This window comes from Pseudorca crassidens, chromosome 8 (genome assembly GCF_039906515.1).
Source record: "Pseudorca crassidens isolate mPseCra1 chromosome 8, mPseCra1.hap1, whole genome shotgun sequence".
NCBI classification, from domain to species: domain Eukaryota; kingdom Metazoa; phylum Chordata; class Mammalia; order Artiodactyla; family Delphinidae; genus Pseudorca; species Pseudorca crassidens.
In genome coordinates, this window is record NC_090303.1 from 42,830,227 (window position 1) to 42,853,983 (window position 23,757).

The following is a 23,757-nucleotide window of genomic DNA, read 5'->3' on the forward strand; positions in this document are numbered from 1 at the left end:
GGAAGACGCCAGAGATGAGCGCACAGAGAGAAGATTGTGTGAGGACAGTGAGAAGGCAGCCAGAAGAGAGGCCTCATAGAAACTAACCCTGCCGGCACCTTGATCTTGGACTTGCAGTCTCCAGAACTGTGAGCAAATATACTTCCGTTGTTCAAGCCACCTAGTCTGTGCTATCTTGTTATGGCAGCCCTAACAGACTAATACACTTGATCATCAGAACAATTATATTTGGAGGAGCTCAGCAAGTCTCTGGAGCTAGCTGCAGGCCTTGTTTGATTAGATATTCCAACTTTTTAAATAACCCTTTTTAAAGCGAAAGTTGCAGTTCTTTGAAATTCTAACTGCTAAGTTTCTCTGTCATTATATTGTGGATAACATACAGGCTCCAAACTGCTTCTTTTAATTTACATTATCTATTAATGTTATTTTCCAAATTAGGGACATTGTAAATGGTAACTTGAGTCAATAATAGTGTGTTGTTGGAAGATTTCAGTGTGACTTTTATATAGATTATTCGACAATATGTCCTGTATTTTAAAAAAAAAGAAAGAAAAAAAAGGAAAAAAAAAAAACTTCATACTGCAGTGTTATGACAGATGGTACATCCCTGTAGTAGGAGAGTGATGTCCTCGTCAAGCTGTTGATACAGTTTGTGAAATTTAAATCCTAATATGATTGACATTGCTATGAAGGTATATATTTTGAACAGTCCCATGTATTTTTAAATGTTCTTGTTTTATAGGAATCAGGGTCCCTGAGAGAAATTACCTGACATATGTTTGTCCCTATAAATACTTAAAAGGATAGCACAGTTCTGTTTTATTTGAGTCAAGACACGAGGATAGTCGAGGGAGTTTGGCATTGTAAGCATAGGCATATGAACCTCTCTCTGTAGTTTCCTAAAATGACCAGTGGAATATACAAATAGAGGAAAAACCTGTGTCAGTCCTTGAAACCAGGAGAGAGCCCGTCCAGAGGCTAGACCCTTAAAGGAGTTTCTATTTGCTAGGGGTGATATTGATGTAAGATGGAAGGAACAGAGGCACCTGGGAGATTGACTAGAATTCCTGAGAGAAGTAGGAAGGGATCTGACAGTCCTCTCCCTGGCATCAGCACAGCAGAGTGAAGGCTGCAGGCAAAAGAAGTAACAGGCCCATCGCTTGGTGCCCTCCTAACTCTGCTGACAGCACACCAGCCGCAGGGTGGGTGGAGTCCTTTATAGGGAGAAGATGGCCTTCTTAAAAGTCTGCCCAGTCTGTCAAGTTTACAACACTGTTAGTGTTCATGGGCTAGCTCCTTCCCCACCGTCAGTCTCCTTAACACCCATAATTGAAAAGTTAAAACTAGAATATATAGCTGAGAAGAAAAGAAAGAGGAATGCTCTCTTCTTATTTTAATCTGGGCCTAAATATTCATTATTGGGATATTTGGGAAGAACCTTACCTAAATTTATGAAATGTATCCAATGCAACTTTCACTTGACTATTAAAACCAAGACAGAGCAAGCCTGGTCTTTAACCCCCAAAGAATAAGCAAACAGAAAAATCAGAAAAATGTAAATATACCACAGTTTCAAACATAGGGACCATTCAAATACCTTAGCTCTGAAATTGTCTAATATAAGAAAAACAAAATTAAAACATGTTTTGTGGCCTCAGATGTTTTGATTTGTGACCTCAACACAATTCAAGAGGTTATCCAAAGAGCAAGCACAAGCAAGCACAAAGAGGAAGAAAGCTGTGGCCAAACAGGATGGCCTGGGGCTGAAAATCATGGCTATCAGTACGTGAGCTGCACAGAAGCAGCAATGGTCCATCGGATACTGAAAACATTAATTATGGTGTAGAAAACGCACTCAAGACTGTCATGTATGCTTCCTAAGTAAACTATATGTCTTGTGTTAATATAAGAAATGATTAATCCAAAACAATAGCTCTATAATGAATTAATCATAGGCAGGAAGGACTGGCAGTAAGCTTCAAAGCACATTAAATACCGAGAGATAACTCTCAACCATCATTTTAAATATGGTTGCAAAATTGATTAAAGAATAAGTGTATTATCTTAAAACAATGCCCTCTATTATTAAGAAGGAAGTGGGTTTTATGTCCCCATTAACTATACCAGCCCGTGAAAGATAAAAGAAACTTCCGTGAATAAAGTTTAGTACAAGAACATCTTCAAAAAACTTTAAGCAACCACTGATACGTGTAGAATTTGATTAATTTTCAGGACATAGGCTTTCTTTATTTGCTTGACATCAGTTCTTACATCTAGCGGTAAGTGAGGGTTGAATAAACCATCAATAGAACTTTAGTGGAATTCAAACTACTTTGGTTAAATATACCCTAAATTACTATCACATACTTGTAATAATTAAGAAAAACCAACAAACCATCATTGCCACTGCCATTGACCCTATAGCACCCTTGGGCATAACGTTCCTAACACAGTGGCAGGGCTTTGCACAGAGTAGGCATCTAATATTTATTTTAACACATTGAGCAATATAAGAACAAAGGAAAGGAAAGCCATTTGTAACTGATTTTATTTATAGATCTTTGGAATCTCTTTTGTTATCAGGCATCCTTATGTTTAATAATAGTGTTTGGTCAGTTCCTATACTGAAACTAAGACTTAAATCCAAGAGAATTTCCTTGTACTTTTGAATTAGCAATGAAATAAGCTTTTTTAAAAAAAGCAATGCTATTTCAAGAAAAAGATAGATTTTCAGGGAAGACAGTGGAAAATAAATACAGTATCAGGAGACTTTGAATGCCTAAAATGCTCAGCCATTTTGCTAAATGGATGAATGAATTATTAAACCTATTGCACTTTTCTCAAACTTTGAACCCTAATATATCTTTTGAATGACTCAGAAAAGGCATATTGTTGTACAAATAGGTCTGAAGTAGGCTGGGTGTGAGATCTATCATTTAAAATGTTTTAAGAATCCAAATATATAATTTCATGATAAAAAAAGTTTAAAATACACATGTGGTGTATTTTTTAGGCATTAGAACAAAAATTATTTAGTTTTAAAAATTTAATATTAAAAGTAGATGAGAATCTAAAATGTTTCTTATTAAAATACTGAGGACTCACTTGCCAGATAAATATCACTTCCAGTTTCTTCTGTCACCCCCACAACAGTAATCAAATAGACTGTTTAAAAAATGTGTATGGGGCTCCCCTGGTGGCGCAGTGGTTGAGAGTCTGCCTGCCGATGCCGGTCCGGGAAGATCCCACATGCCGCGGAGCGGCTGGGCCCGTGAGCCATGGCCGCTGAGCTTGTGCGTCCGGAGCCTGTGCTCTGCAACGGGAGAGGCCACAACAGTGAGAGGCCCTCGTACCGAAAAAAAAAAAAAAAAAAAAAAAAAGTGTATGTCTTCTACTCAGGCCACCCTTCATATTATAGACTTCTAGGAGTTGGAGTAAAAAAATGGGGGAAGAATGTGGCTTCTACTAATTGTCATATCATAGTATATAGCAAAGTGGATAAGAGCATGGTCTCTGAATTCAGATACCAGCTACCTCTGATTAGCTGTGTGACCTTAGGCAAGTTACTTAATCTCTCTGTGCCTCAGTTTCCTCATCTCCAAATTTGGGATTACTACTTTTGTACCTACTTCATGAGATTGCTGTGAGGATTAAAAGAATTTATTTGCTAAATTCAATATAAGTATTTACTATTATTATTAAGATTATAGGTGCAGAACATCTCATTTTAATAGTAATTTAGTTGGACAGCCAGTTCTTGATATCTTGTAGAATGAAAATTTAGTTCCATTCCCAACTGTTGTATGAAAGAATAATTTTCAATGATTGACCACCAGGGCTGATGCTGGATTATCTTTTTTTTTTTTTTTTTTTTTTGCGGTATGCGGGCCTCTCGCTGTTGTGGCCTCTCCCGTTGCGGAGCACAGGCTCCAGACGCGCAGGCTCAGCGGCCATGGCTCACGGGCCTAGCCGCTCCGCGGCATGTGGGATCTTCCCGGACCGGGGCACAAACCAGTGTCCCCTGCATCGGCAGGCGGACTCTCAACCACTGCGCCACCAGGGAAGCCCCAGGATTATCTTGATAGCCTCATTTTACTATTATGACATACATATACAATACTAATAATCCCCATTAACTGTACTTCAGTACATTATGACCTATTTCAAATGTATTTGCATGTGTGTGTGTGTCATTACATATTGTTACATATTATTGAAGCTCCCTCACTTATCCTTCCAAGATTGCATAGAGTAGTACTTAGAAGTACACACTGAAGATTATGGAACCAAACTGCCTGGATATGAGTCCAAAATATACTATCTCCTAGCTGTGTGACTTTGGGAAAGTTACTTAACCTTTCCATATTCAGTTTCCCCATTTGGAAATAATTATCCACCACCACCACCGCAAATGGGGATAATTGAAATACCTATCCCATGGGGTTTTGAGAGAATTACATGAATTAATATTTGTTAAGTACTTGGAACACCATAGCATTGCCTGGTACGTTGTAAATGCCAGTAAGCATTTGTTATTAAATAACTCACATCCACTCCATCACAGGATGTGGGACTCCTATTCTCAATTTTATGTTTAACATTCCTTGCTTTTCTTTATGTATTTGACATGCCCAAGCTCTTCAGCCAAAGACCACCAGCTACACACCTGTGTTTGAACAAGTTGGGTTTATCACTTTCTGCAGCAAGGGAGAGCCCACACCCTGGGCAACCAGGGGCATCTCAGTAAGAGGGTCAGAAAGCACTTATATTAGGATTTGGGCTTCAGTTAAGTAATTATTTTAGGGGGCTTTAAATAAGTGAGCTTTGCTGTGGATTGAATGCTGTAAGGAAGCAAGAGTAATTCTATAACCAGGTATCTTAATAAACCTTATTTTTGGAAGTAGGAAAGACTAGAGGGAGTCTAAAGCTGTAACTGATAAAGAAGCAGAACTCACTCATATTAGCTGGGAGATGGGAATATTTGATATTTTGGCTGTTCCCACGGTGACCTTGTTTTTAGTTAGACAAATGAAGTAGTCTTACTTTTTGTCTTACTCCATCATAGCCTAGCTGAAAAGATCAGGCCAGTTCCCAGACAATGGTGGCCACTCTCCTCTTTTCCAGACTTAACGTATTTATCCCAAAACATGGTGATAATGCTTGCTTTTTAAAACTTTATATGAATAGTATCATTTAGTACAGGAGTCCCCAACCCCCATGCTGTGGACCAGTTTCTGTGGTAACTGGTCCCTGGTGCCAAAAAGGTTGGGGACTGCTGATTTAGTATATATTCTTCTTTGGCTTGCTTTCTTCACTCTTTGTTACATATTTGTGGGTTTCATCATATCAGCGATTGTCCTGTAGTTTATTTATTTCCACCTCTTTATGGCATTGTATTGACACCATAGTATTGACACCATAATTTAATATCCATTCCCTTTTTGTTGGATACCTGAGTTACTCCTAGATATTTGCAGTTATAAACAATGCTACAATGACAGTTCTTATAAATATCTCCTGGGGTAAATGTCTGATGTCTGATAGCTTTTTCCAAACTGTATACCTGGGGGTATGCCTGTCTTCAAACATGCTAGAAAATTCCAAGTTATTTCCCAAAATGGGTAAAACAATTTAAATTTCTACCAGCAGTGTTTAACTGCTCTGGCTGCTTCACATCTTCTCCAGCACTTGGTATTGTCAAACATGTACGTTTTCTGATAAACTAGTGGATATAAAATGTCATTTCAGGTGTTATTTTTTTATTAAGTCTGATAATCTTTGAGTTATAGTGATTTATACTCTTGCATTCATTTCCTCCATCTTATTTTATTCTCTTTGTTACATTTTTTCTGTTTCATTGTTTCTTCTTTCTTGCCTTCCTTTGAATTTATTGCAACAGTTTTGCTATTGTTGCATTTTTTCCCTTGGTTTGGAAGTTACACATCCTTATCCTATTTATATAAAGAGATTACCTTAAAATATTAAGGTTCAGACCTAAATGAATACAATCTATAATTAATATATTTACCTTGCTAAGGGCTTTAAACTGCTTTACCTCTGATTACCTTTCACCAACTTACATATTATGTAGTCTTGTATTTTAGTTCTATACTGCTGTTTATAACTGTCTGTATTAGTTTTCTATCACTGCCATAACAAAGTACCAAAAACTTAACATTTTATCTTATAGTTTTGTAGGTCGAAAGTCTGACATGGTTCTCACCTGGCTGAAATCGCGTGCTTAGCAGAGCTGCATTCCTTTCTAGAAGCTCTAGAGAAGCATCTGTTTCCTTGCCCATTCGGCTTGTTGGCAGAATTCAGTTTCTTGCAGTTGGAAAAGTAAGATCTCCATTTCCTTGCTAGTTAGGGACTGTCCCCAGCTTCTAGAGGCCACATTCCTTGGCCTTTACCCCTCTCCTCCAAAGCCAGAATGGCAAGTCAGGTACCTCTCATGCTTTGAATCTCTCCTCCTCCTTCTTCCAGCTCACCTTTCTGACCAGCTGAGAAAGGTTTTCTGCTTTTTAGGACTCATGTGGTTAGATTAGGCCAATTTAGATAATCCAGGATAGTTTCCACATCTCAGGGTTTGAATCCTGAATCACAGCTGCAAAGTCCTTTTTCCCATTAAGATAACATATTCACAAATTCAGAGGATTAAAGCATGGGATCTTTGGGGGACCATTATTCTGCCTACCACACTCCCCTGTTTAATCATCATAATTATGCTTTTACAGTCAACGTTTACTTTTACTCACATTTAATATTTTCTTTGGCCACCATTCCATCTGGCATCTTAGACCCTGCTTCTCTGTTCACTGTCCTTTGTATGAGAAATAAATCCTTTAGAAATTTCCTTAATGATGGTTTGTTATAGCTTAACTCTCATTTTCTGTCTGAAAATGCCTTCCTTTGTCCCTGGTAATTAAAGAACTCTGGATATGCAAGTTCTATGACCTGGGATCAGTACTGCCTCAAGGGAGAGGCCAGCTTTAGGACTCTGGTGCCATACCAGATCCATGCTGTGGATTTGGGGAATCATTTGAGGATTTTCCTTTCTCGTGATCCTAGTTATAAAATTGAAAGGTTTTATTTTTTAAATAACATATAGGCTTCTGCTTCCAGGAATATAGAAAAGATGTAATTTTTCCTAATTCTCTTACTAAATTAAAAAAAAATTCTGAACATTATATAGTAAACAGACCATTAAGATGACTCTGAAAGTCGGAGAGGGAGGCAGGCAAGCTAGAGATTTTAAGACTCAAGAAATGACAAGATGCTCAGTTCCCTTTTGCCTCCCACATCTCAGATTTGTAGTGAGAGAAGACCACCACTCATAAACACCAGTGGGAGCAGATTTTAAAAGACCCTAACAGATGCTTATTCAGGCAATGTTTTAATTTGCTTCTAACACAATATAAAAATTAAAATATATTCTGTACCTATAAAAAAATTAGACTTATAAGGAGAAAAAACACAAATTGGTAAAGTGGATTAAAAAATATGACCCAACTATACACATTCAACAAGAAACTCACTTCAAATATAGCAATATCCCAGGTTGAAAGTAAATAATGCAAAATGATAAATCATGAAAATATTGTTCAAAGAGAAGCAGGAGTGGCTATATTAATATCTGATAAATTAGACATCAGAGCAAAGAAAATGACCAGAAACAGAGAATGACATTATATAATGATAAAGGGTCAATCCACCAAGAAGATAATGAAATCTTTCATGTATATGCACTAAACAACATACTACAAAATATGTGAACAAAAACTGTTAGAACTGAAAGGAGAAATACACAAATCCACAATTAAAGTTGGAGATGACAACATTCTACTCCTCATACAGAAATCAGCAAGGATACAGAAGAACTCAACAACATCAACCAACAGAATTTATTAAGCATTTGTAGAACAGTCCAACGACAGAATACGTTTCCTTTTCAGGTATCTGTGAAACATATACTAAGATAGACCATACCCTGACCCATAAAACAAAGTTCAGCAAATTTCAAAGAATTTAAATCATAACACAGTGCCAGTGTGTTCTCTGAGCGCAGTGGGAACCAAATTAGAATTCTATCACAGAAAGATAACAGTCTCCAAACACTTGGAAACTAAACAACCCATTTCTAAATAAGCCATGTGTGAAAGAGGAATTCTCAAAGAAAATCAAAATACTTGAACTGAATTAAATGAAAATATAACATATAAAAATCTGTGAGACACAGCTGAACAGTGCTGAAAAAGAAATGTATGACACTAAATGCTTACATTAGAAGAGGATAAGACACAAATCAATGATATGAACTCGAACTTAAAGAACCAAGAAAAAAGAGAGCAAAATAAGATGAAAGCCAACAAAAGGAAGAAAATAATAAAAATAAGAACAGAAATCAGTGAAATTGAAAACCAAAACAATAGAGAAAATCAGTGAAACAAAGAGCTGGTTCTTTGAACAGACTATTAATGTTGAAAACTCTAGCAAGACTACTAAAGTAAAAAAGGGAGAAGACACAAATCACAAACATCAGGAATAAAACAGAGGCTATCACTATTGACCTTACAGACAGCAAAATAACAGGGGAATACCACAGACAACTTTATAAACATATATTTGACAACTTAGACTAAATAGAAGGAATTTAAAAAATAAAAATAAAAAAACTATAAACTACTGTAACTCACTCAATGTGAAACAGATCTTTTCTATCCAGAAAATAGGAAAAGAGGGAACAGAGACCAAGATATTAGAACGAAAAGAAAACTACAGACCAAAATCTCTCATAAATACAGATACAGAAATCCTTAACAAAAATATTAGCAATTAGAATTCAGTAATACATTATAAGAATTGAAGACTAGGACCAAGTACAGTGTATTCAGGGATGCATGGCTGGTTCAATGTTGGAAAATCAGTTAATATAATCCACCATATTAACAGGCTGAAGAAAAAAAAATCACATGATAACATCAAACAATGGAGGAAAAGCATCTGACACAATTCAACACCCATTCATAATAAAAACTCTCAGAAAAATAAGAATGGAGAGAAACTTCCTCAACTTGGTACAGATCATCTGCAAAAACCTACAGGTAACATCATGCTTAATGGCGAAAGACTGAATTCTTTCTCTCTAAGATTAGGAGCAAAGTGGCTGTAGGCAATCCTTGTAGCTTCATCACTCCATCTCTCTCCATTATTGCAGTGCCTTCCTTTCTGTGTGTCTTCTCATGGACTTCTTATAAGGACACCAGTCATTGGATTTAGGACTCACTTGAATCCAGTAGGACCTCATTAGCTAATTACATTTGCAATGACCCTATATCCAAATAAGGTCGTGTTCTGAGTTTTTAGTAGACATTTGAGCGGGGGGCAGCACTATTCAACCCAGTACATGTACCCTGGCTGTATCAATGCCAGTATTCTGATTGTGGTATTATACTATAGTTTTGTGAGATCTGACTATTGGGGGAAACTGGGTAAAGGGTATGTGGTATCTCTGTGAGGTTACAATTTCATGTGTATCTACAATTATCTCAGAATAAAACATTTAATTCAAAAAGTTATATATTCACTGTTCTTAGGGATTATACAGTGAGTATATTTTCAGAGTACCTCATTGGCCACATTACTGGAAACAGATGATTTAAGTTTACCTCCTATAATGAATTTCTTTTCCATCATAATACTCTGAATATACAAATATAAAAATATTTCAGACCTACCTACAAAAATGCACCAGTTTCATTTTTTTGTTTGTTTTATTAAGTCCTGAAAAGTTCAGACATTCTTTTATGACCCTGTGAAGCGTACAAAGTACATATAATTGAAAACCCTGTAAGTCGTATGAGAACAATAAAAGGTCTCCTTTATTTTCAAGAGATCAACAATAAGACAAAAAAAATCTAATATATACTTCCTTGGAACTTGTACTGGATGAACAATTTCTTTATAATTTCTAGTAAAATTATATAAGAATAATGACTGGGCCATTTTAGAAAATTTAGTTGTCGATATTTGAGAACAAGGGATCAGCAATAAACACTACATTATGTAATACACAACTATAGGAATTATGTCCCACAGATTAAATTAGAACCCAGTAAGATCTCCTAGGTCTGTTCTTTACTTCATTATTGAATCACACTGATTCCAAATAAATCTTGGGCAATTGCCAAAAAAAAAGACCACTTTTGAGGAGTTAAACTAGTATCTGTGATTTACATTAATCAGCATATATACTGTTTATGGGCACAGATTTGACTCTGTTGAACCTGTGCTCTCACTACCCAAGGCCCTCTCTTTTTCTGGCTGTAGTTTGGTCCTGGTACCTCCACTGGTCAATCTGTGCTATGGGCATGAGGCTTGAAGTGGTAGCCTCACATTTGCCAACTCTTTGTATGCCAGGGAAGGTCTAAGATAGAACCCCACCAGTTAGATCAATAATTGTGTGATTCATATTGGTAAAACCAGCCGAGAACATTTATTTACGGTGTTTTTTTAAATAAAAAGTTGAAAATGCAAAAAAAAGAAAAAATCAGCATATACTGGATAAGAAAACCTATAATGAAAATCACCAAAGGAATAGAATCATACAGAAAATACTCTCCCCCTGTCTTTCTTTGATTAATGAAAGATAGACAGACAGATAGATAGATAGAAAATTATCTGTAAAATTGAGGCTATTGTCAACTGAAAAAAAAAAAGCACAATGTTGAGAGTTGTGAGTTAAGTTTATTTGGGGCAGATTGAGGTCTATAGTCCGGGAGACAGCATTTCATATAGCTCTGAGAAACTGCTCCAAAGAGGTAAGGGGGGAAGGTCAGTGTATATGTGATTTTGGTGAAGGGGGAGTACATGCAACCAAGCACACATTTTTGCAGAAGGTTGCTGCTAGTCACAAGGAGCAGACATCACCATGAAGGATTTTAGTGCCATTTCAGCTATGGGGAGTCGCGAGAATTGGGCTCATAAAATCTTCTCCTGAAAATATATATCTGAAGGCCTGTTTTGCCAGTTTTTCCCAGAGCACAGGGTGCCTCCTTCCTGGTCTCCACCCTGCACTCCTTTCAGGGTATGTGGAAGGTCAGCAGCTTACGGTTTAATCCTTGTAGAAGCAGATAGCAAGTACCACTTTTTAGTTGGTACTATTTTTCAGGGACTGTATTATCTCTGTGTTGATTTGCTCAGCTTAGCAGAAGATTTTAAGAGTATTTTGCTTCAAGCAACACTTCCTTAAGCCTTTATTTGTCACATTTCTCTTTTAATAGCTCAAGAAGAATCTGTGACCGATTTTTCTATTTGATTTATTCAAAATACACCAAGAGCTAACATTAAGCTTTAGAAAAATGGCCAGGAATTAATGTTTGTACCTTTTTCCTTAATAAAAACTGTATTTTCCTCCTACAGTTTTCAGTCTTAATATATAAAATAAATTTCTTCAGGCTGTAATCATAGCTCTCACAATTGCATGCTCAGTAGACTTCCCTTTATAGTAACTGTAATTTCCAACACTATATAATAACACTAAAGACTAAAGTTACTTTTAGTCAATTGAAAGGAAAAAAATGGAGATTTTTCAGGTAATTATACATATAACCACTAATTTAAATGATAGTCTGAAGGATTCAACAAGTGAAGGAATCGCGTATGTTAATTTGCAGTTACAGGAGTTTTTCTTCATATTGTAGACTTATATTAGTCAAGATTCTCTGGAGAAACAGAACCAATAGTGTATATACAGGTATGTAAGAGGAGATTTATTATAGGAATCAGCTCCTGGGATCCTGGGAGTGGGCCACTGGTGTAATACCCAGTTTCCCAGAACCAGGAACTCTGATGTCCAGGGGGAAGAGAAGATGGATATCCCAACTCAGGAAGAGAAGGAATGTACCCTTCCTTCACCTTTTCGTTCTATTCAGGCCTCAATGGATTGGATGATGCCCCGCCCACAGTGGTGAGGGCAATCTGCTTTACTTAGTCTACTGATTCAAATGCTAATCGCTTCCAGAAACACACTCACAGAAACACCCAGAAACAGTGTTTTACCAGCTATGTGGGCATCCCTTAGCCCAGGCAAGTTAACGCATGAAATTAACCATCACAAGACTCTTACACCTATAAAAATATTAAAAACAAATCGTTTTATGTGAGATATGTATCATTGATGTCATTTTTTTATATTCAGAGAAATGAAACATTTATTCCTGTATTTTCTGTCATCAGTGTGCCAAGCACTTTCACTGTTGGAAAGCAATCCAATGAATCATTTTTGGCTTTGCCTAATGTTATGATACAAATTAGCAACAATTCTGATAAGCTTAAGTGAGAATGCTCTTGGTGCTCATGCTAAGCAAATTAGGGATGCCCAGTCATTTATTTTCACTGCAGTGTGTGTGTGTGTGTGTGTGTGTGTGTGTGTGTGTGTGTGTGTGTGTGTGTGTGTGTTCCGGGGTGGGGTGGGGGATGGGGGACGGAGAGTGGGAGGGGATGAAAATAAGTACTCCTAGGAAGAAAAAATAAAAAACAAAATCTATAGAATATTTTTCAGAACTGAAAAGCTGTGGCAGAAAGAGGAGATAATAGTCTTTAGGTAGCATTTATGATTCTGTGTGCAGAAAGTTGAGGGATATGCAAGTATCTACAGTTTGCTTATTTCAGGCTTCTATGCTACATGCATGGGCATTTCAAAGTATCAGAGAGTAACAGGGGCTAGCTTTTATTAAAGGAAATGCGTGTCTTAAGACATTTACTTCTCAAAATTTTTATGACAGTAGTAAACTTGATTCTCTTGTGATGTCCATAAAGTTTTAAGTATCATTCTTACTCCGTCATTTTTAATCAGAACTGTGGACACCTTCTGACGTTAACTATCAAATACATGTGCTGTACAAAATAGCCAAACTGCAGTCATCATAGCAGAAGAGAAGCAAGGGCTAGCAGTATTTATACACAGTTCATTGGTCAACTCATGAACATACGTGGACAATTATAAATTTGTCGCCTTAGCAATTCTGAGCTTTGGATCACATATGCAAATAGTATATTCTTTAAAGTTCTGGAAAGTATCTGGTGAGTCATGCAGTCGGAGATAGAGATGCCCCATTTGGTGGCCTGAGCTCTTCCTTCATCATATCCATCAGTCACCTTTCTGCAGACCAAAAGGGAAGGGGGACTTCTCTGCCAGAGCCACTCAGTGGAGATTTTTTCCATATACGTTAAAGCTGTAGTTCCCCTCCTACTCTGTTCAGTCCTCTAAATTCTACTCTTTTAGAACCTAACTATAAAATTTTAGAAATAAAATTAACTGTAAGGATTATTTTACTGACTAGGAAAGTTAGACTCAGCATTATTAATGGCATGACTAATTAGTGGTGAAGCTGGTGATCAAACAGTCTGCAAGCCTTCCAGCCCAGTTACCTCTGACTATACTACACTGCTTCTTTTCCCCCCACTCCTTCTGTCTCCTTTTATTCTCAGGATGGAGCTGAGAAGCATTCGAGTAATGTCTTGGTGGCACTTCTTTAAGCATTTTCCTTCTCCGTACACAAAACTGCTCTGAAAAACCGTATTATTGACCATAACAACCTGTTTAATTCTTAAGGAACCTCTGTTTTTCTCCAAACAGCCTCAAAACCAGTGGACTTGAAATCATGTGCTGGCCCTATCCCTAATACAACACAGCTGTGCCACATTCCCTGTCCTATTGAATGTGAGGTTTCACCCTGGACAGCTTGGGGACCTTGTACTTACGAAAATTGTAATGACCAGCAAGGCAAAAAAGGTATGTAATATTAAAATGGCATGCTTAAAACTCCCATCAAATTGGGTCAAACCATGAATTATTAACAAGTGCTGCTCTGTGTTCCTGTGATCATTCGTTTGCAGTATTTTCCAGAATGGCTAAAGAGTATTGATCTTTAGCACAAAAGAATTATAAACCTATTCTGGTGATGATACCAGAAGATTAAAACTGCAGAACGTAGGCAAGATGCTTGTTAATTTAGACAACAGATGGAGAGCATCTGACGCAGTTGGTGCAGTGGTTAAGATGAGCTGTGGTGTCAAACTGACGTGGATTGGAAAACCTAGTCTGTCCTCTGTTGTTTAGATAAGTTAATTAACTTATTTAAATCTTTGTTCCCTTACCTGTAAAAGGGATGTAATATGATCTGGTACCCAAGTTTTCTTTAAAGACTCAATGAGATAAACATAAAGCACTTATTTCATTGCCTGACCTGTAGCTAGTGCCTAATAAACAGAACTACTTATTACTTTGAAGGTAAACAAACTAATAATAAATATTGCTTTTATGATGCAAATAATATATCTAAAAGGAATAGAATAAATGCAATTGTTTACTACATGTTCGGCCTGGTAGAGTAATTTTCACATGATCTAGTAATTGAAAACATTTTTCTATTTTGTTTCAAAGGACAGTTTTCTAGTGATTCCAATATATTCACATAGCAGTAGACAGACTTATTAATTTTGTTATACATTGTCAGAAAGGGCAACACTTAGGTGTTATTAAAGCACATAGCAGGACTTTGAATACTCCTTGTTAGAGCCCAGATGGTTTATATCCCGAGTTCAAATTTCTGGAGAGTCTAAATTCAACTAAGGCTTCAAGAGACAGTTTCCTGAAACCATCCAACTTCTCAGAGGTTCCTTTTCAAATTTAACCAGGTGATCCTGTTGAGGAATTCAAAGTAATGGCACTTGTGTCTGGTCAAGAATATTTCTGAATAGGTTGAGACTTTATTGTGTCTTTGAACATTTTACAACTACAGACTTTGCAAATCAACCAATCACCTCTCTCTCTGTCTCTCTTTCTCTTTCTCTCTCTCCAGCCCATTCTTGCTTGACTTTTACTGTAGTAAGCTGACACCAAAAGTCCCTCTTTGGCCATTCTGTTTATTCATTTAATAAACTGTTAATGAGCTCATATTAATCTAGAGTGTGAGGATACACTAGTGATTAAAGCAGATATGAATTCTACCCTCTACCCTCATCCAGCTTTCACTTGGAGTTTCATTCAGCCTTCTGAAGTATTCAGCGCATGATGGTAACAGTAAATATTTTCCTTCCCCAACAATTCAGGTTTTAAACTGAGGAAACGGCACATTACCAATGAGCCCACTGGAGGCTCTGGGGGCGCTGGCAGCTGCCCTCACTTACTGGAAGCCATTCCCTGTGAGGAGCCATCCTGCTATGACTGGAAAGCAGTGAGGCTAGGAGACTGTGAACCAGATAATGGAAGGGAGTGTGGTCCAGGCACTCAAATTCAAGAGGTTGTGTGCATCAACAGTGATGGTGAGAAAGATTATCTATCCTGTTTTTATGGATGTCTGTTTGACCCTGGAGATACAGTTTTCCTTATGTTAAAATCTCATGTCTTCTCACATCATAGCTGGTTCCATTTACAAACACAGAAATAGCTGCCCCTTCCTTTCCTTCCTTTCCTCCCCTCCCTCCCCTCCCTCCCTCCCTCCTTTCCTCCTTTCCTTCCTCCCTTCCTTCCTTTCTTCCTTCCTGATGGTGGCTGTGGAGAGGGTCTTGAACAATCACAAGGTATTCTTTACTTTGAAAACAGGTATCATAGAATAAGAAACCATCATCAAGGCAATGTGTAAAATTGACAAATTTTAAAATAACAAGGAAAGGTAACATTTTTCTAAGTGTTTTATTTTCCTATTTGCCATGGAAAGTGATATGTAAATAATGAAGGGTTGTAAGCATTGGTTGACTTGCCTTTAGAAGCCTTCGTCTCCCACCCTGATACTGTGTCCTAGTAATATATTTTAATTTCCAGACTTCCAAGCCACGAGACCTATTGCAGCCTAGAGTTCCTGAATCAACCTTCTGAGCTCTAGGGCCTCCCTTCTAGGAATGTCATAGAGCCACTGGGACAGGGATTTTCCACAAAGTTCTTTCCTTGAACCATAGGAATTACCTTGGACTTTTACGACTGATTTTTGTTGGATAAAATATCCTGTCTTGCTTTCAGCCCTGACTTAAGATCTTTACATTCTTTCCAAGAGTGCTGCAACTGTTGCAGGGAGATTCCCCCTTATTGTTCAGCAATGCCTGAATCACACTTAGGAAACAAAGAACTCCCCGAGACGTAGTGTAAAACCTCTGGCTAAGAGCATCTTCAAGGTTCTTCCAACTCTGAGACTCTGCACATCAGAGCAGCATGAGCACCACACCCCAGGGTCCCACGGTTGACAGTTGATGCTGTTTACAGCATATGCAGGAACGTTCTGGTGCCCCCTCAGGGGCACTGGAACATCTGGTAACCGTCGTGATTCCTTCCATCGTATTTTCTTCCAGCAAGCAGAATTGTTACCTCCTGTGACTCAATCACTGCTCAGTAGAGAAAGATACTCTCTGGGGTAAGAGACTGACAGACACTGCTAGTACTGAGAAATTAGCCTTTCAACTTTGAAACCTACAGTGCTGTCTTTGTCCAGGGTCCAAGGTAGTCATGCAGGACAGCATCAGCTAAAATCTGAACCAGCACTTGAAGTTGGAAGGTGAAGAGGGGATTATTGCCCCAGCTATTTTACGATGAATGCCGCTTTTTTCTCTGTAGATATAATTAGCTATGATACATCCTCTCTTTAGCGTTTAATCAGTTCTACTCTAAAGGGAAAGAAAAGGAGATTAACATCTAGGAAAAAGAGAACGCATTCTGTTGTGCTTAAAATCCTAATTTGAATGAAAAGGCGCTCTCTATTACTTTCTGAGTTGCTGTAGAAACAGTAAGGGTCATATTTATTTTAGTATCGTTAGTGACTTCCTTAATGATACTGCTTCTTGATTCCTTTTTCTCAATTTAAATAATTTTTCTTATCCTCCTATAGACCTAGGGAGGAACTGGGATCCCAGATATTATAAAAAGTATATTTGCATGGACTAAGTTGAAAAAAACTCTTAAGATGAAAAGTTAGTTGTGCATGGAACCTCTGCCTAAATATTATAAAATGAAAAATCAGGTCTCACATATTGCAGTGGTCTTCCTGGATGTTTGTGCAAATTGAGTATATTTGAAATGTACTGGAGGAGGTGGCTATTTTAAAAACAACAGTGGTTAATTTTAATTCTGTCAGCTAAAAAGTACTATGTAGCACATATAATCACCTCCTAAATTGTCTTGTGGAACATTAAAGAACAAGAAGAAGAATGAGTTAGATATGTCTAGTTATGTTGGAAAGTAATGTATGTTATAACCTAAAAGGCAAATTGATAACTCAGTATACATAAGCTGGTTTCACTTTGTCCACCTAACAAACAGAATTAATCTTAAAAGGTCAGAAATGTGTTGCTAACATTCAGTTTGTTATTATTGTTCATTATCAGGACATCTCCTCTGTCATCACATTTTACTCCCTGACATATATTAGTTATTGTGCGATTCAGTGTTTTAACTGCCTCAACTACAGGAATATAGAAAATCAAGAAAATGTTTTATTATAAATCCTAGAGGCTGTTAAATTTATATATAACTGAAACATAATTGTGCTGTGCGAATCAGTGCAAAAGCTGGAGACCTGTAAATACTACAACCGTATTATGTGGTCACCTGGGAAGTGTTTAGCAGCTGCACCAAATGTCGTTTTGTAATTAAATCGAGCCCAGGGAATTAAAGTTGATTAGTTGTACAGACTCTACCTCTAGGCCTGGCTGTGGCTATAGATTTTGTTTTATAATTAAGTTAAAGCTCAACTAGGGAAGTGAAGAATTAGAGCCTAATTCTCGAGTGAATCTAGCAAATAGTAGAAAGACTGTTTTTTCTCCCACCTTCCTCACAAATTTCACCACTTTGTTAATGATCTATCTCAAAGCATTTAAAGTCTCTTTTTTTCTGAAGTGTTCTTTACCCAGGCTTCTGAGATCATTAGGATTGGCTGCTGCTGTGATTGTCCATTTTCCAATTATCTTCTCAGGAACAGGGTTGACAGAGGGTTGAGAGAGCACCCAGGAGGAGTTTCATGTAGATTGTCTGACAGAGGGGTGTAACAAAAATGCAAGGTGAAAGAGATCTCAGAAGACAACTAGACTGTCCAGGAAGAGAGAAACATTTTATGTGTAGCAGAAAAAAATATTACTCATAATTTAAAGATTGTCAGAAAAGCAATCCCAGACCTGTGGGCACAAATAGAGGAACTACTCTGAAGGTCTGGTGGTAATGGGTCAGGGTGCCGAGTGGAATCCTAGAGAATGTTAAACCTATGAGAAAACCCCAAATCTGCTTTCTTTCAGTTTCTGCAAAATTTGTTTGTGTTTTATGTAAAGGTGTAAATTGGTGAGGCAAGAGTATTTTGTTTCCCAAATTGGTTGGTTAGAGACAGAAGAAAGCAAGGCTATTAGGCTGAAAGTCAAAAAATAATCTATAATCTTATTGATTACTTAAGGGTACTGTAAACCAAGTATTGTTTCCATATTTCCCTCCCCTCTGTTGAAAGAAGATAAATGATACCATCTATATTTCATTACCATGTGTTCTATGCTAGATATCAGAGTATTGACACCTTTCTGTGTGAATTTCAAAACCACAGTTTTGTTATTGGTATTTGTAAAGGAGTGTCAGATTCCTGTCTTATCTATGGACTTAATTACAGTCTATGGAGGCAAGTCCCAGAAAGCTGCATTTTTATGAAGCTTTCTGGATAGTTCTGATACACAATGAAGTTTGTGAATCACTGTACTAAAATGACAAAAGGATTGTTTTGGTGGAACCTAAGACCTGATTCTGTTACCCAAAGATTCCCAGCACCAAAGCATACTGGCTGGATTTGGGTAACGCTGAAGAAGACCTATGATTAAGAACGCTAAGAGAGTAATACTGAAGCAAGCCTTTAAAGTAATTTTTTTCTGCCTTTTTTGGGGGGGAACCATTTCTGTATAGCATCAGAAGTACCAAAAGAACTGACCGTGAAAGATGGTTGAAGATGAACTTAATATCCCAGGCACGGGCTTGTCATGCGACTGCTTAGTCTTTCTGAATTTTTACCACCAGTTTCTTCCTACTGGAATGAGATATGTATCCACATATGAGTAGATGGAAGGGAAGACTTGAATGCTATTTATTTCCCAAGTAGTTTATGTTGTACTCTTCTTTCCCCAGGTATTCAGTATTAAGAGGAATGTAAGGGCACACCTGATATCTTGAGGTAAATCAGGAATAAACTCCTTAAAAAAATGGAAAATTTTTGTCTCTGGAAAACAGGACTCAGTATGGGGAGAAATGGGGCGAGGTACTGCTCTGCTGTATTTTAAGCCTTGTACTACAATTTGTATACAATTTACAAATTATATAAACACTGAATTAATTTGTCCAAATATATATTTATTAAAGAGTAACAGTTTGGAGGGGGATAAAGATATGTGGAATAAAGAGGACAGGGTAAGGAGCAAATCATTCCAGGAATAGAAAGAGAGAAACTACAGAGCTTATAGTTGAAACTAATATTTTGTCTGGTTGAGAATATTCATAAGCCCTCCTAGAAACATAGGCCATGTCAAGGATTAGGATGCCCACAGTTTATTAAAGATGTGCTCCCAGGGGAAGCCAGTAAGAGAAGGGGGAATAAAGAAGCAAAATAGTGAAAGGAGAGTGTGTCTTGGGTTCCCAAGACCACCCCCAGGTTCTTTAATTAACTAGGGGAACTTACAGAGCTCAGCATATGGTCATACCCACAGCTATGATTCATTTCATCAAAAGAGTACAAAGCAAAATTAGCAAGAGAAAAAGGCACATGGGGCAAGGTCCAGAGAAAACCAGGCACAAGCTTCCAAGAGTCCTCTCCCAGCGGAGTCAAATTGATTATGCGTAATTTTTCCACCAGTGAAGTGTTGTCTACCTGGGAAACTCACCTGAGCCTAGGAGTCCAGGGTTTATATTGGCTCAGCCATGCAGTCACCCTCTGCCTAACACATACCAAAATTCCAGACTCCCAGAAGGAAAGCAGGTGTTCAGTATAAGGCACGTTGTTCGTCTGAATACTTTAAGCCCACTGAGCAACACTTATCATTTAGAGAATGTGGAGCCCTCCAGAAATTCAAGGTCCCAGAGGCAAGCCAAAGGCCAGCCTAGTGAGCAAGTGTCTAAGGATAACAGTCTCAGGCCTGCTAAGTTAACTGTTTTCTGCAGGGAACACCAGAGTTGCAGTCTCAGTCTAATTAGGTGAGACACTCTGGAGTGTAAATTAAACCCTAAAGCTTCTAGCTTTAGAAGTAAAGGAGCTGGGATTTTATACTCTCACACCAGTCACGATTGGTGCACAGATGCTGGCTGGGAGGAGGAAGGTGGGTCCAGGAAACTTCCAGCTCTCTATATTGGCCAGACCACCCTAGTGCCCAAGGCCATTCAGCTAAAGGCCAAGAATGAGATACAAGCAGCAGAATCTGATAGATGGGTGCAAAGATCCAGTAAAAGGAGTCTTCAGGGATCCAAGCTGGGCAAGAACACTGTACAGGAGGGAGATCCAAATATGGTGGGAAGGAGTATAAATGTGTGTATACTAAAGCAAACCTAAAACCTGGTAACAGTGTCTTCTATACTACAGAGGAATCCCCATGAGGATATAGTTTCCAGTTTAGGGAAACACTTTGGGACAGTTTTGGTTGACAAATCTGCAGTACTCTCTACATTGCCTGGATAATAAGAGAAGACCTGAGTTCTGCAAAATAAGAGAATTTTTAAGTTACTTCTGGTAGTATGGGGAGAGAGGTAAGCAGTTTGGGAATGATAAAAGAGAATGAAAGATAGTTCTAGGAGGAGAAGTGAGAGTAAGGATCTTAAGGAAGAAAGAGAAAAAGTTTGAGGATGGCCACAGATAACTGGAAATACCCTTTGGTATGAAATGGGTGATTTGGTCTCATGGGTTTGATCAGGATAGTACCATTTTCTTGAGGTCATTATTGATAGCACTCCCATTTGTCCCCGAAACTGTCCTGGTTTGGAGAATAAGTAATAAGATCACCCTAGAAATGACTGATAAATTGTGAGACAGAGGAGACAAAAAGTATATTTTTGCTTTTTTCCATCAGGATAATACCTTCTGTGCTATATCTTTTCATAATTATTTATCAGTGATGGACAAGAACATCATAATACACAAGGAGGAGTGATGAAAACTTAAGTTAAAATTTGTTTAAGTTTATAAGGGAAACTAACCTAGGATTTGCTTCAAAAACTTTGGCAAGAGCTCAAGTTCAAATCAATTGGAATATCTGTGGAGCTAGCTGAGAACACAATTTCAAAAGCATGATCACTCTTTGGAACTGGAATCTGCTTCTTAACACAAATTACACAGTCATTACATGGAAAAGCTGATCTTTTAAATGCAAGAATACGTCTTATAACTGAATTGTTTTTCCATAATTTAAGCAATAAATCAACTAAGGAGTTTCCTTCCTGTAGAAGGCTATGCCATTTAATGCACTTGCAATATAATTAGGTTGGATATTATGCTTAAATCTAAGGTCCCTTACTTTACAATTAGGATCATCTAACACTGCTGGTAAGAGTTTGTTTCCTATAATTGCATTGAGATTCTCTATTCAATTTGTTGTAAAGATGAAAGTCATTATAGCCTTTTAGAACATTTAAGACAATAGGTTATTCCTCAGTGTTGGTTTGTAGTAATCACAATTTTATTCTGGCCTTAAAAAATCTGGCATCAGATACCCTGATCTATCTTCTGTGTGTGTGTGTGTGTGTGTGTGTGTGTGTGTGTGTGTGCACGCGCGCGCGCGCACGCGCGCGCGTGTGTGTGGTATGTGTATTATAATATCTTTTGATATACTGTAAATAAAAAGTATTTTTTTGTTTGTAAGGAAGCCATCAGGATTGAGCCAGCGTTCTTTTGCATAGCAATGTCTTAGCAAAGAGTAGCGTTTTATAGGGAATTTTCTTCTTTAAAGTAGGTTAGTTATAGCAGAAACCTCAGATGAAAGTCAAGTGAACAGTAGTTTGCTTGCGACTTAATAGGATGATATAAATTTCCCACTAAGTTTTATCTACCACTTCAAATGGCAAATGCAAGAGAAAACAGCCTTTCACTTTATAAGTGGTCAAGTGCCTTAACACAGGCAGTTTTCTCATAGCTGGGTCAGTAAAAGCCAGTACGATAGAAGGCACATCTTTCAACCTAACAGATGCATCTCATCCCTTACCTTATCCTTCCCTTTTTTGCTTCTGTGACTTTGCTCATCTCTTATCTCCCCTGTCAGACTTCGTTTTCCCTTGATTTCATTGATTCTCCATTCCTCTGATGTCTTTCCTCCCTCTCAGGCCGTGTATCATTTAACTGTTGCCGGATAACAAACCACTTCAAAACTCTCTGGCTGAAAACAAAACCAGTTAGGATTTCTCATGATTCTGCGGAGTTCCTGTTCCAGTTTTACTGTGCTCACTCGGAGAGGTTTGGCTGTGACTGGAGGAAGACCCAAGATGGGCTCCCTCACGTATTTTGCATCTGATGCTAACTGCCTGCTAAGGTGCATTGGTGCTTCTTCACAGGGGCTCTCATTCTCCGTTAAGCTGGACCAGCTTCCTTACCTGGTGGTTGTAGGGCACTGCTTTTAAAAGGACAGAAACAGAAGCTGACAAGCCTCTTGAACTTTTACAGTGTCACTTCGGCCACATTCTTTTGGTCAAAGGAAGTCCTGATGACAACTCAGATTTAATGAGGAGAGAAATAGGCTCTACCGCTTGATGAGAGACGTTATGAAGAATTGTGGCAAAGAATTTAATTCACTACAGTCCACCCTCTGGTCACAATTGTTTTCACTCCTCCCACATGCAAAGTACACCCCTTTTCCACTGGAGACCATCAGAATTCTCATGCAGTTATGCCATCAGGCTTAAAGTTCACTATCTCATGTTCTGCATCTAGTTCAAATATAGATGAGGCGTCTCGGGGACAACAATTCGGGTGTGGCTACTCTTTTCTTATTTGTATTTTTTTCACGTATTTGCTTTGAGCTCTTACTTTCAGAGGAGCTGTTTTGCCCCATGAGGCAATTTGTCAAATTCTTTCCTGTGCATTTCAAAGTCATTTAATGCTCTCCATTAATTATAGATTTTTTTGAGGGGAAAAATAAAAATCAGAAAATATAAAAATAAATATATAGGCTCTTATTATGTACAAATAATATGAGTCTCATTTGATCAAATTAAAATGATAGAACTTGACTTCTTAAACAGAATTGTGCCATGTATCTTCCACATAATACCACGCACACGTCAAAAAAAATTATCTCAGATGATGGGATTAGTGCTTATTTTAAAAACGTGTAAATTTCAAGCGCTTTTGTCCCTAACTTGTATATTGTTATTCCTTTCTAAGTTTTAAAAAAGGAGTTTATTGTAGTGCTTAAATCTTCTTATTATTAATTAAATCCTGTATTCAGAAACCTTTCCTGTGAGTTTAGAAAGGACTCAGTCCTACAGAATCTATCTGTTTAGCTGAATGTCTGAATAATTATTTAAGGTGTCAAGACATGGAAAATATAACTCTCATATTGAAAGATATTTTAATTTGTAGATGTAATAAAAATTTGAATCATTCAGATAATTAACTTTCCCCCCCAAATGAAACTCTTTTGTCCTGCACCTAACATACATATTCCTTCAAGATCTTACTGTACACTAGTGTGGTGCTTTTCACAAAGTGATTTATGAAAAATGATTTTCTTTAAGATACTGACTTCATATAATCCTTGTTTTATGTTACT

The 23,757-nt window shown here is 37.7% G+C and overlaps 1 protein-coding gene across 1 annotated transcript in view; it reads left to right on the forward strand.

Annotated features, from left to right (window-relative positions):
- The window catches only part of THSD7A (thrombospondin type 1 domain containing 7A), a 452,500-nt gene that overhangs the window by 262,920 nt on the left and 165,823 nt on the right, over positions 1-23,757 (forward strand). The window contains exons 5-6 of the mRNA XM_067746269.1: positions 13,637-13,792; positions 15,112-15,324. Of these exons, the coding sequence (XP_067602370.1) occupies positions 13,637-13,792; positions 15,112-15,324 (369 nt within the window). The remainder of the gene's footprint in view (positions 1-13,636; positions 13,793-15,111; positions 15,325-23,757) is intronic.